At 36.8% G+C, this 14,238-nt stretch overlaps 1 protein-coding gene across 1 annotated transcript in view; it reads right to left on the bottom strand.

Annotated features, from left to right (window-relative positions):
* Nucleotides 1–14,238, bottom strand: part of NEGR1 (neuronal growth regulator 1) — an 885,521-nt gene that overhangs the window by 198,641 nt on the left and 672,642 nt on the right. Inside the window, 1 exon segment of the mRNA NM_001261637.1 lies at nucleotides 2,328–2,448. Within this exon segment, the coding sequence (NP_001248566.1) occupies nucleotides 2,328–2,448 (121 nt within the window).

Raw genomic sequence — 14,238 nt, 5'->3', positions numbered from 1 at the left:
TGAATTTAGAAAAGAGAAAAAGGGAGAGCAGAAAAAAAATCCAGGACATTGCTTCAGAAAGTATTGGAAACAAAATGGCCTTTAACAAAGAAGCTCTGATTGTTAGCTTTTAAGAAATTAATGACACAAATTAAAAAGTGACTTTGAAAGGTACATAAAATAGTCTGTCAGTGATATTTATACAGTGTTTTGTAGAGAACCAGGGATTTGGGGGACTCCTGCAACGATGTCCTAATTTATAGGAGGGTTGTGAACAGGTAGAATTGAGACTCCATTTACCCAGCATCTTCTAGAGAAGTGCTGTGTTCATAAATATTACTTCTTGGGCTTCCAAATAAGATTGTACGTGAACAAAGAGTTCCATAACTTACAAAGGATTGAGAACCACTTTTCTGGATATTTGTCCATATAGATAATTACAAACTGAAACTTCTCAACCTGGGTTATCAAAATCTGAGAAAGGCTATATTGGCAGATGTACAATATTGTAGGGTGAAATGAGAGTGACCACAGACCAGTTTACCTAATTCTCAGTATATAAAAATATGGAGTCTTCTACTAAGCTACAAAAAGGCAAATTTAGAATTGGCAAAAGCATATAAATTAGTAGAAAGAATTTAAAAATTGAACAACCCAAATTATAGAATAAGTTGCATATAAAATAGCTAAAAATTTTTTTAGGCAAAACCAGTCAGAAGAAATGAGACAGTTCTGGGGATATTCTCCCTTATTATTAAGATTGATTGTAAAAAGGGATATTGTCTTCCACAAATCTTTTCATTCCAGTTCCAGAAAAAAAATACCTGCTGGTATCACATACATTCTTATCCTTTGTGGTAATATCTAAGTCCTTATATAATTTCACCAGTTTTCTGTTCAGATATTTAGCTGAAATTTATTATGAGCCATGACATAAGTAAATGATATCATTTGGAGGTGTCTCACCCAAAATCTCATCCTGGATTTAATCTGAATTGTAATCCCCATGTGTTGGGGGAGAGAGCCATGGGCTGTGATTAGATCATGCGGGCAGTTCCCCCATTCTGTTCTCATGATAGTGAGTGAGTTCACACAAGATCTGAAGGTTTTATAAGGGAGTTTTCCCCCTTTTGTTCGGCACTTCTCTCTTCTGCCGCCTAGTGAAGAAGGACGTGTTTGCTTCCCCTTCCACTGTGACTGTAAGTTTCCTGTGGCCTCCCTAGTCCTGTGGAACTGTGAGTCAATTAAACCTCTCTCCTTCATAAGTTACCCAGTCTTGGGCAGTTCTTTATAGCAGCATGAGAACGGACTAATACAGTATGTAAACTCTCTCTCTCTATGTGTGTGTGTGTGTAAACCATATATATGGTATATATATACACACACATATATGTGTGTGTATATATAGGATATATATGGTATATATGCCATATATACACACACACACACATGTTGTACAGTATGGAATTGCCAACACTTGGCTTTTTTGACTTTGAAAGTGGGAATTCCATATAGTTTAACCTAGCATTTGCTTGAATATATTCCTCCCTAGTTTTGATGCAGAATCTATACAGTATAGATAATTCCCTCTTCTCTGCATTATAGACTCCAGTTTACCCACAGGGATCCTGTGACTTTTTTGCTGGCTTGATAACAGCATTTGAAGAGGTCTGAATGAGCCTACTGGCTGAAAGTAAAGAGAAAGTTGTCAAGTCCTGTCTTATCTTATTCAGTAGCTCTTGCCAAGATTTTTGGGTCTTCTCAAGGGAGTAATCACACAGAGTTGAAATTAGAGCAACCCTAAAATCCCATTGGTTAGTCCTGTAGGCATGCATTTTATCTCCTCTACAGTCTCTTTAGTGACAGAATCTCTAAAACACAGTGTCCTATACAACAAAATGTTAAACTATCTTGTGGGAGAATAAGGCAGGTGAAAGGATTGAGGCGTATCAAGGAAGCCAGGCAAAGACAGCAATTCCTATTGCTTTTGAAGTGCTCTTGTGGAAGCTGTACTCAAGTCCTTTAAGAGCTGGTTTACTTCCCAAATAAACTGAGTTGCCAGCAAGAGCAATGGTGTGGTGTTTCAGGAGGGAGGGGAAGAAATGAAATGCATCAGTGATGGGGGATTTGCAGGCATTTCTGAGATCACACAAACCAAAGTGGACATTTCTTCTGGATGCTATTAGCTACTCATCCCTCCCACATGGGCCCCTTCAGTTTGCTTGCTGGAAAGGAGGCTGCTGAGAATCATTCAAGCCAGTTAAAGAAATTGCCTAAAGTAAGTATCTGAAAAACAAACACATTATCTCAAAGTGCTTAGAACACAGTAATAATCACAAAGTCCTTACTTCTTCTCTCCTTTGTACCATTCAAAGGCTGGAGGCGGCACACCTGCACCTTCGCATCTTATCAGGCCACTGCGTCCTGGGGTCACGGTGCCAGATTTAATTTCCTGAATAGTAGGAGCAACTGCAAAAGAAACAAACAAACAAATACTAGTGGATAAGTACAAATAATCCTCAACAGAAATATGACACGCATATATTTTTATTCCTTCTATATTCAAAGCAAACTTGTGCCTGATAGACCAATGCATCATATTTTCAGTGTTTTATGCTTCAAATACAAGACTAGTCATTTTCAGCTTCATTTTTCAAGTTGAGCAACAGATGAATGTTTTCAGGGAGTGCAGAATAAATGCAATACATTTTGGCCTTCCTTCCTATTGGAAAAATGGCATTGGTGAGGGTAACACTTCATCTGTACTCCAGTCCAACTCTACTGTAATAATAGTTCTCATCTATTGAGTGATCACAGGGAGCCAGTCACTGGGCTAGGTGCTTTACATTCTCCATTTTCTCACAAAAATACTCTAAGCTTGATGGTATTATCTCAATTTTACAAATGTGAAAACTAAAGTTCAGAGATGTTAACTGAATTGTCAAGGTCACACAGCTACTTAGTTGCAGAAGTTGGCTTTGAAGTCAGGCGTGTTAACTCAAAGCCTGGGCTCTTGACATATTCTGTGTTTTTTCCTGCCTCCTCCCTATGCTTTAGTAATTTAGTGATTTTTTTCTTTAATGTAGTTTCTTCTGTCTGAATGCTGTTTTTCCCATTTCCACAGATTCAAGATCCATTTTAGGCATCAGTGTCTCCATGCTCTTCCCTATTGCTCTAGCAAGAAAAAGTTTCCCCTCCTCTGCGTATCTGGATCTCTCATACCATGAACGTTCTATCATATATTGATAGAAATGTATTGCATTGTATCATGTACTGTATTTATGGGTATGCCAGACTTCCTTTTCAGTTCTTTGGAGGCAGGGATAAATATCTGATTCATCTTTGTATATTCCAAGATTATTGCACAGTGCCAGGCACAGTGTGATGCTTAAAAAACCTTTTTTTTGCAGCATAACTTTTTTTTTTTTATCCTTCACATACTTATTCAGCTGTCAACATGTGCCAGGCATTTCTCAAGGAACAAAGCAGTTAATTGCCCTGGGGTGATGAAGCTTATATTCTAGATGGGGTAACAAATGAGGAGACAGACTATAAGCAGCAGATGTTGCAAATTAGTAGTTTAAATAAAATGTTAGAAGGTGATAAACAATACAGTAAAATAAAAACAAAACCGTTATAGTTGCAAGGTAAGAGGAATCAGAGAAAGGAATGGATTGAAGTTTTCGATAGGGTAATCTGAGTAGGCCTCATTGAGATGCTAAGATTTGCACAAAAACTAGATGTGAATGAGTGAGTTAGCTATGTGGATATTTAGAGACAAAGCCTTGTAGGAAGAGGGAAGAGCTTGCAGTAAGACACTGAGGCTGAAGCTAGCCTAGTTTGTTTAAGAAATAGCAAGATTGGTGTGGCCGATACAAGAGAAAGGAGAGCAGGAGCAGATAGGAACAATTTTCAGTGGATTCCAAGTTTATACCAAAGAGAAACAAAGGATGGAAGATTGGGTAGGACCTCTTGGGTCATTTCAAGGAATTGACTTTTATTCTAGGACAAATGGTGAATCCCTGCAGAGTAGAGATAAAATCTGATCGGTTTTTTGAAAAGATGACTCTGACTGCTATGTTGAAAAAAGACCATCGTGAGGCTAGGATAAAAGTCTAGGGATAAAGTAGGGAATGCAGTAAGCAAGGCCAATGAAGGTGGGTGGCTCACGTCAGGGTGGTAGCAGTGGAAGTGGTGGAAAGTTATTGGGCTTGTGGTCTACTGTGAAGGTGGAGCTGATAAGATTTCTAGACAGACTGAAGTGACATAGAGAAAAAAAAGAGGAGTCAAGGGCGATGTAATTTGGCTTGAGTAGCTGAAAGGTTATTGACTCAGATGAAAAGGACTGTAAATAGAAGAATTTTGGAGGGGGTTGGGCACAGTAGATCACACTTGTAATCCCAGCAGTTTGACGGGCTGAGGCGGGTGAATCACCTGAGGTCAGGGGTTCGAGACCCGCCTGGCCAACATGGTGAAACCCTGTCTCTACTAAAATTACAAAAATTACTCAGGCATAGTGGTGGGCCCCTGTAATCCCAGCTACTTGGGAGGCTGAAGCAGGAGAATCGCTTTAACCCGGCAGGCAGAAGTTGCAGTGAGTTAAGACTGCCATTGCACTTCAGCCTGGGCAAGAAAAGCAAAACTCCATCTCAAAAAAAAAAAAAAAAAGAAAAAAAAAAGAATTTTGGAGAGAAACACTAGGATTGTATGTATGCATCTTTTCATAAACATTTCCTTTTCTACCAAGTTTTTAACATACTATAATTCATATTTCAAATAACACTATAGCAAATTATTCAACAACTAGAATCTTGAAGATACAAAAACTAGTTCATTCAGAAATATGGCCTAAGTGTGCACTGTGGATATATTTTGATTTATTTGGAAAGCAATGAAAAAGTACAGTGTTTAATGTTTTATCAATATTCAGTGAACACTGAATATATAGTTTTCAACATATGAAAAATTATTGCACTTCTATTTCTCTGTGGTGTTTTTATTCTTATTATTTATAGTTCTAGAAAACATTGCAAGGAAAATATTTTTGTTAAAGTACTTGCTAATAAATTGGTGAAAATTAATGAAATAATATTTCCAAAAAATGTTTGCATAAGAACTGTTACAAGATAATATAGATACATATATATACACCAACACACACCTGGTTTTATATATATAATATCATATATGTATAACATTTATAATGTACATATATGTATATACACCCTTATATATATGGGTGTATATACATATATGTATATTCACAAACACAATATAAGAAATCATTTCATAATTTTAAAATTATTTTGTTAAGCAAAGTTTCATGTCACCTACAAAAGTCAATGAAATATATTAAAAAACTATAAATAAAACTCCATGTACTTGTCAATTATTAAGACACTGCTCATAACAGGTACAGGTAAGCTTGTATTTTCACTATTGTTCTCACCTGCTTTAATCTCTCTTTCCTGTCACACAAACAGGCTGTAATCTTTTATGATATCTAATTATTATTGAAGATGAAATAACCATATGCAACAGGAGATCCATCACAAGCTTCTATTGATAACCTGGTTAGTTTAATTACTCTCTTGTTTGTCAAGGGGGCCATGACTCATTATAAACAAAAGCATGAAATCTGGAACATTGTGTGAAAACCCAGGTGTAACGAACCGAAATCAAAATCTAATTCATCATTAAAAGGCTTTTGTGCAGTACAGTATACATACGGCTCAGCACTGGGTGCTTTACCACACAAGTTAAAGGGACATGATCTTGTTATCTAGGGCTTCGTGGGCTGCTATGATGGACACCGAAAATGGAAAGATACCTAAAATGTCTTATGAAAAATATGGATAAAGAATGAATAAAAAATTAATAGCATTAATAATATGCACAAGAAAAAGTCCTAAGAGCATTTTGCAAGGTACAGAGTTAAACGTTCAAGTGTTGTGGAGTAATCAATGTGGGGAGAAGATTCTCATGCAGATATCCCTTTGTGGTTAAAATTATAAACTTGAACCGAAAGCCTCTATTGATTTTACTTGGAGACATAAAAATTCTTATTACATATTCATATAACTATGCATCTTTTGGAAATAACTTGTTCAAAAAGAAAAGGATTCATCCATTTATTTATTCTTTATTCCTTTGTTGATTCAACAAATATTTGTATCAGGGATCACATTAATGAAAAAAATAATAATATTCCTGGCCTCACAGAGCTGATACGAAGTGATACAAACTAAGATGAAAACAGCAGGGTGAAACAAAAAGGAAGAGCAAGATATGTTATTTACTATGTTGCATTTCTAAGAGATCCTTGATGATAAGGTAATATTTGAACAAAGAATTAAGTGATGTGAGAAAAGGAATCATTTAGCGATTTGTAGAAAATTATTATAATAAGAAACAGGAAAGGCAAAGGTCCCGAGTGGAGAGCATGCTTGAGGTGGAAACAGGTTTAACAGGATTAAGTTTAACACACTGTTTTAGAAAGAGCAAAATGGTAATCATTGCTTGAGTAGAATAGGTGAGAATAATCTAGAAGAGGAGGTGGGGCAGGGGCCTGGAGCCCAGATTCTATAGGGTCTAGTAGCCCGTGATAAAAGCTTTGAATTTTATTCTAAGCTGCTAAGATTTTGCAGATTTTGAGCAGAGTGACATGATTTAGTTAAAATCTTATAAAGATTATTTGTCTATTGTGTGGAACATGGTCTGCAAAGAGGCAGGAGAGGAAATGGGCAGAATAGCTACGGGGTTGTAGTAATCCTTAGGATAATGAGAAAGTCATTGGCCAATGCATAGAAAAGGCAGAAACTGAGGAGAGAATGCAATTAAATAGATCATTGCTCACATTGGACCTGAACCAACTCATTTTAGTTAACTGGCATTGACTGAGCATTTTCAGTGGATTCCAAGTTTAGAAGATTCTGAACCCTATTACTCTGTATAAATAAAAGGATTCTATGTGTACAGACATGTCTGATAATGCCCAGAGAATTCCTTTCCACAGTACTTCTTAGAAATTGTGATGTACACGTAAGTCTTATGAATCTTTTATTTCAGGGGACCCCAGTCCCTGGCCCTGTTAGGAACCGGGCTACACAGCTGGAGGTGAGTGGCAGGTGAACAAATGGAGCTTCATCTGTGTTTACAAATGCTCCCCATAACTCACATTACTGCCTAAGCTCCACCTCCCGTCAGATCAACGGCAGCATTAGATTTTCATAGGAGTGTGAACCCTTTTGTGAACTGCACATGCAAGGGATGTAAGGTGCACACTCCTTATGAGAATCTAATGACTGATGATCTGACGTGGAGCTGAGGCACTGTTGGTAGCACTGGGGAGTGGCTGCAATACAGACTAATGTTAGAGGGGAATTATACACAGAGACCATAACAAATCAATTGCTTGCAGATTCATATCAAAACCCTATCAGTGAGTGGCAAGCAACAATTAAGCTGCATCTGGTGGTAGACTTTATAACGGCAAATAAGTTGAGGTATTTCAATTGCACAGCTATATCTGGTGGCAGGCTTTAAGTCAGAATCTGAGACTTTAGTCTGCATGTGGCCCACCTATTATTTTATTTACCACTTCGGTCTGTGCCTCTTTCTTAAACTGCATACTTGTCTCAGCCACAGTTTTGGTAAGCCCGCAAGCTAACCCTAGCCAAAATGAGTAAAAACCAAACATCACTGGAGAGCTTCTTTGAAAAGGGGAAAAGACACAACAACCCTAAGACTGCCAACAAAAGAAAGCTGAATTTAAAAGAAAATACCAAGAGTCTTACTGAAATTACAGGTTCATTGTAACAGGTGATTCACATTCTCCAAACCCACTTTGTATCATATGTGGTGACTGGCTATCCAACAAAGCCACGAAACCTTCAAAACTGCTTTACCACATGGAGACCAAGCACCCTGCATTAAAAGACAGGCCTTTGGAGTTTTTCAAAAGGAAAGAAAAATGTAAACATAAAGAACAGAAGCAATTATTGAAGGCCACCACTTCATCAAATGTGTCTGTACTAAAGAGCGTGATTCTTCATGACTAACCACATTGCTAAAGCTAAGAAGCCCTTTCCTATTGGTGAAGAGTTGACCCTGCCTGCTGCTGAGGACATTTGTCGTGAACTTCTAGGAGAGGCTGCTGTTCAAAAGGTGGCACGTATTCCTCTTTTGGCTAGCACCATAACTAGATGAAATAGCAGAAGATATTAAGGCATCATTGTTAGAGAGGATTAATGAATCGCTGTGGTATGCAATCCAGGTTGATGAGTCTACTGATGTTGACAAGGCAACAATACTTGTTTATGTGGGATATATTTTTCAGGAGGATGTTCAGAAGGATGTGTTATGTGCACTTTTGTTGCCAGCCAACACCACAGCTACAGGACTATTCAAGCCTCTGAATGATTACAAATCAGGAAAACTGAATTGGTTATTTTGTGTTGGTATATGCGTGGACGGAGTTGCCGCCATGACTTGATAACTTTCTGGTTTCACTATTTGGGTCAAAGAGGTCAATTCTGAATGTAAGTCTACACGTTGTGTCATCCGTAGAGAAATGCTAGCTAGCTGGAAAATGTTACCTGAACTAAAATCATTTTGCAGAATGTGATTAAAATTGCCAATCACGTTAAAATACATGCCCTCAACTCACATCTGTTCCCACAGCTCTGTGAGGAGATGGACACAGAGCACACATGCTTTCTCTTATACACAGAAGTGAGATGTCTTTCTAAAGGTGGATCACTGGCCAGAGTTTTTGAATTCTGAGAGCCACTGCAGAGATTTCTTTTAGAAACACAGTCACCAATGGCAGCACATTTCAGTGACACACAATGGTTCACAAAACTTGCTTACTTGTGTGACGTACTCAACCTGCTCAATGGACTCAACGTTTCATTTCAGGAGAGAATGATAACCGTGTTCAAACTGGCAGATAAAGTGGCTGCATTCAAAGCCAAACTGGAATTATAAGGGCGACAAATGAACACTGAGATTTTTGACATGTTTCAAACATCAGCAGATATTTTGAAAGAGGCTGAGCCAGGACCTTCTTTCTCCCAGCTGGTGCATGATCACCTAGCTCAGCTTTCAAAAGAGTTTGAGCTTTACTTCCCAATCACAAAAGACACCCGAACTGGGAAGGAATGGATCCGTGACCCATTTGTGAATAAGCCAGGTGAATCAACTTTGTCCCTGCCAGAAGAGACTCAATTACTTGAGATTGAAAATGACTGTGGCCTTAAAAGTACGTTTGGGACAACCTCAAATCTCCATAGGTTCTGGATTAAAGTCAAGGCAGAATATCCTGGGTTGCCACAAAGGAGTGAAAAACCTGCTTCCATTTCCAACATCCTATCTTTGTGAAGCAGGGTCTTCTGCAGTCACAGCCACCAAAATGAGATCATGGAGTAGACTGGAAAAGCAACACACTTCGGGTGTCACTGTCTCCCATCACCCCCATATGAAACTGTCTAGTTGCAAGAAAACACACTCAGGCTCTCACTGATTCTACATTATGGCGAGTTGTATAATTATTTCATTATATATTACAATATAACAATAATAATGGAAATGAAGTGCACAATAAATTTAATGCACTTGAATCATCCTGAAACAACCTTCCACCCCACCCCACTGTCCGTAGAAAAATTGTCTTCCACAAAACCGGTCCCTGGTGCCAAAAAGGTTAGGGACTGCTGTCTTTTAGACAGACCCTTTTCCAAACTTATGTGACCACAGCATTCTATAAGGTTTTATTTGAGCATTTTGTGGGTCTGATATTTCTTGGGATATATTCTGGATATGTCGAATTACTGGAATAGTGGATCTCTAAGCTGTATTCTGCATCATAGGTTATGCGGTCCATGACTTTTAAGGTGAACTGTAATTCTGGCTCAAGAGGTTTCTAAGGGCTCATGAGCTATAATATACTCACAGATTTCATTTAAGGAGAAGGCTTCAATTATTTGTGCCATAAGGATATGGTCATTTATTTCCCTGGAACAGATGTACCTGACAAAAATTATAACTAATTAAATCTCCAACTGGAGCTGTACAGTAAAATATTACAAATATCAGTTTGGCCAAGTTGTACAAAACACTCATTTTCCACTACAATGTTCCATGTTTTAAATAATCATGTGGGCTCTTTCTTAGAAAGTTGATCAAATGAAAAATCTGAGTGATTGCTTCCAAGTCTATTTCTCCTGCCACTACACTCCCTCCATTGCTCTGTGAATTTTGGCCTGGCACCGGCAGTGTAAGCTGTTTTTACTGGGAGTAGGGATATAAATTTATGCATCTTCATGTGTTTATGTTTCCAGAACTGTTTTTCTTTCTGTAGATATAGCCTTTTTTTCTTCTTAGATGTAATCTTTCAATAACATTAAAGTGGCAAGGAAGGTGAGTGCTAGAGTCTCTCAGATTCACCAGTAGAATAGCATCCTTTGGAGTGGACTGTGAGCTGAAGTAATTGCAGAGTGGAAATAAAATCAATTTCAGAGGAATGTTATTAGACATATGTGAGGAAGAGCAAGGAACAGATGTTGGGGAAAGCCAGCAGTGAAAGGGTCAACACAACGTATTTAATACCTGTGTGATTAGAGGCTCACCAAGGAGGAGCCTTCCTTTCTAATTTGCTCAGTGGGATTACTTCTTTGCATTGCTTAGCTAGTCATTTCAGGATGAAGATAATGAAAAGTTCTTCATCCAAAACTCCAGGCTCTGTGGATGCAAGAAACAGAACCTCTGCACTTGGCACCCAACAAGCCTAATCAAGATTCATTTTCTTAGTTACATCACAATGGCTACAAATATCTTCTTCCTCTTGTGCCATCCTCAGTGGGAGCTTTAGTTATGTACACAGTATTGTTATTATTAAAAACGGGTAAAATCCAACAATTATTTTAATATACGTACTAAGTTGAGGTAGTTGAAAGGAAACTTTAGAGTTTCAATGGCAAAAGAATTTGAACATCACCCTATCCCCTTAAAATGATGGATGATTATGAAGACGCCACGTTAAATAACTGCAACAATAAAAAAGGGTGCCCAGAGAAGAAGAGTAGTAACATGTTTCATGTTAAATACTGAAACAGTATAAATAACGTTGCCCATAGAGAAATAGTGAATTTAGAGTCCAGAGAAGAAATCAGTCCTACAAAATCCACATGCTCTGAAAATGCTGTGGAAAATAAGCATGTTGACCTTAGTCTATATTTAGGATTTACATACTACATTAAGGCAGCCTTGGTCAAATGGACAGTCTTTGGAAAAATTTTAAGATTTTCAGTATCTCACAGAGAATACATAATATAGGATGTGTTCAATATATTATTGTTTCATAGGAGGCCAATTATAGGTAGTTAAAAATTTCTTACTTGAAGTTAGGTTGAAACTCAGGGTGGGAAACAATGACAGTCTTTCAAAGGTTGTTATAGATCTCACAGAAACATATCACAAGGTCAATGAACTCTTTTCATGGAGCAAATATGTCTTTGCCTAATGAATTAGTTTCACCTTAAAAGAAGTTAATATTTAAAAAAATCAAACTTCCAAAATATAGTTGAATCACAATCTTTATAACTTAAGGACTTTCACATTGAATTAAGTCTCCAGTCAGCATTCAACAGGGATGAAAATAATCAAGTTTATAATGTACCTCCAGCTTCCCCCACACCTTAAACATTTACACAGTGGTGAAATAATGCAGTAAAAAAGCACCGTTTTTCAGTCCAACAAATGTGGCTCTAACATTTACTGTGTGAGGTACTTAACCCTTTAAATCCCAGTTTTCTCACCTGTAAAATAGACAGCACTTACTTCACAGGATTGCTGTATGGAGAAAATACAATAATTCAAGGAAAATGCTTCCTACTGCTTTGCACTGAGTTAGTTGTCAATAAAAACATTAGCTATTTTAAAATTAGTATTATTACTGGAGAATAGAGCATTATAGTCCTGCTTCCTTTAAGGGCATGGAATCATGGTAAGACATGGGCAAAAAAGAAAAATGAGTTTTTAAAAATTCATTGCCTTGGTACTGCAAGAATGTGATTAATTTAATTAAAACCTGAATGAGTATATCACATTTTACTCTCCCAGAATTCCATCCATAGCCTACCTTTATAGTGTAATCAAGAAAATCTTTTCTGAAAGGCAGATGTGGTAAACCTTGTATTCCTCTTTGAACATGAAATAAGAGGCTTGGGTTCAATGTGAAAAAATGTGAAAAGTGTATGTAACACAAAGGCATCCTTTCCGGGAAAATATGCAATTGTGGTGGTACACTACTTGGGCATATAAAAGATCATGTCAATTACATTAAACATATGATGAGGTCATTTTCTTTTTCACAAGAAAGACAATAAGTGAAATTTTACATGTTAACTAGACCTTAATGTTTTTTAAAAATATTTAATATCCAATATGACAGAGTACTAAGCTGTGATCTTTGATTCCCTTGTAATTGAAAAGGTGCAGAATAAAACAAAATTATTTGGTAAAAAAATTTTCAGAGAGCAGAGATATATGACTACATACGAATTCTGATTTTAGGAGGATGAATGATGTCTCCAACACTAACTCCGTAAACCCTCAATAACAATCTGTCCATTGTTTGAAACTATTATCTTAAATATTGTTTTCCTAATATCAAGTTTAATGTTATTATATTCAACTTTTTCAAGGGTTTGAATTTATTAAGCTAGCATTAGTCATTTACACTGTGGTAAAAATGATCTGATATTGTGTTGATTATGAGTATGTGCATGTTAGAGGCCATTAGATGATGGATGGATGGATGAGTTACCTGTGACTCATGAAGTGAATAAAAGTGCAGTAAGAAGAGAAAGGGTTATATTATGAGTAGTTTGTTGGTGCTAAAGCAGAATTAATTCATATTGTTCTTTTGACAACGGTTAGCACTGGTTAAATTACAGCTTGAAGTAGCTGTCCCCTTGCAGTCAGCAATGCTCACTCCAGTGATGCATCCACTGTAAAATATGTGTGAAATTTATTGGGCCATCAGCTGTATCAACAGGAATTAAATGGTTCACTGTTTTCCTAGCTGTTTGCCAAACTTTCTTTCTTTCAAGTTACTCATGATCTGATCTCTTCTCTGTTGTCAGTCATGCTGAAATTATAGCTGTATGTGATTGATTTGGATATATTGGACAAGTTTGCAAGTATTGTAAAAGTTGGGATTCTCTGAATGTATCTCTATTCTCAGCAAGCACAGTCTTGTAAATAAAATTGCCCTTCAGTACAAACCTTACAAATCCTAAAACATTTGAATGCATTTTTTTCTAATACTGAAGCTGTTATAAACTTCCTTATATAAAAAAGTATTTTTAGTGAATCTTTAAAAAATAAAGATTAGAAAAGTGCAGACTCTTTAGATCTCTGTAAAACATTAGAACATTTTTTGGAATTTATTAATAAAAATATGTTTCTACTTATATTAATCATTCAAAGTATGGTGTTAGAGCTTCCATGATGTTTATTGTTATGTTTTAAGTCATCATACACTTTTAAAGACTAACATTGATCTCTCAAAATGTGAATGAGCCAAGCTTGTATATACATTCGAGATAGGTGAAGTCAATCTATTGAAAAAGTAATGGCAGCAAATATACGTGGAGTAACAGATGAGGATAGCATTGATCGGATCTTCCCTTAGGCCAGTCCTCACTGGATCATGTTTCCCTCTGTTTTCAGAGCCAGTTTCCTCCAAAGATCTAACAGTAAATCCAAAGGCAGCAGGGAGCCTTGGGGTGGTATGACTTCTGCCCTCTCAGAATAATAACTGGATCTGATTTCTTAGGTTACTGAATGGTTTATTATTTCTTCTTGTTACTATAGCCTTCAAAAATCTTAAAAAAGAACATTTTAAAAGTTGATTAAAATTCATTTATTAGAATTGTTTAATTCTATAAAATGAATAATTCATTTTGTTAATATATTCTAAAGAATTACTTTCCAAACACACTGTGTTATAAAAAGAAAAAGAAAACTTTCAGTATCTTGAAAGGAAAAGAAAAAAATAAGATTTATGTCGTAGAAATATAGTTGTAAACTACCTGTATCTCCCTGCCTCTACCCAGCCTTCAATTACGTGAGTGCAGAAGTTTAGCAAGACTACAGAAAATATGTTAAGCGAACGACATTTTCCAAAACTACAGATATAGATTCCCTAGTAAGAAAATGAACATTAAACCACTTTCATCACCCCCCCCCCATTTA

This window comes from Macaca mulatta, chromosome 1, assembly GCF_049350105.2.
Source record: "Macaca mulatta isolate MMU2019108-1 chromosome 1, T2T-MMU8v2.0, whole genome shotgun sequence".
NCBI lineage: Eukaryota > Metazoa > Chordata > Mammalia > Primates > Cercopithecidae > Macaca > Macaca mulatta.
The sequence above is the reverse complement of the archived record's forward strand: the minus strand, read 5'-3'. Positions and strand labels throughout refer to the sequence as shown.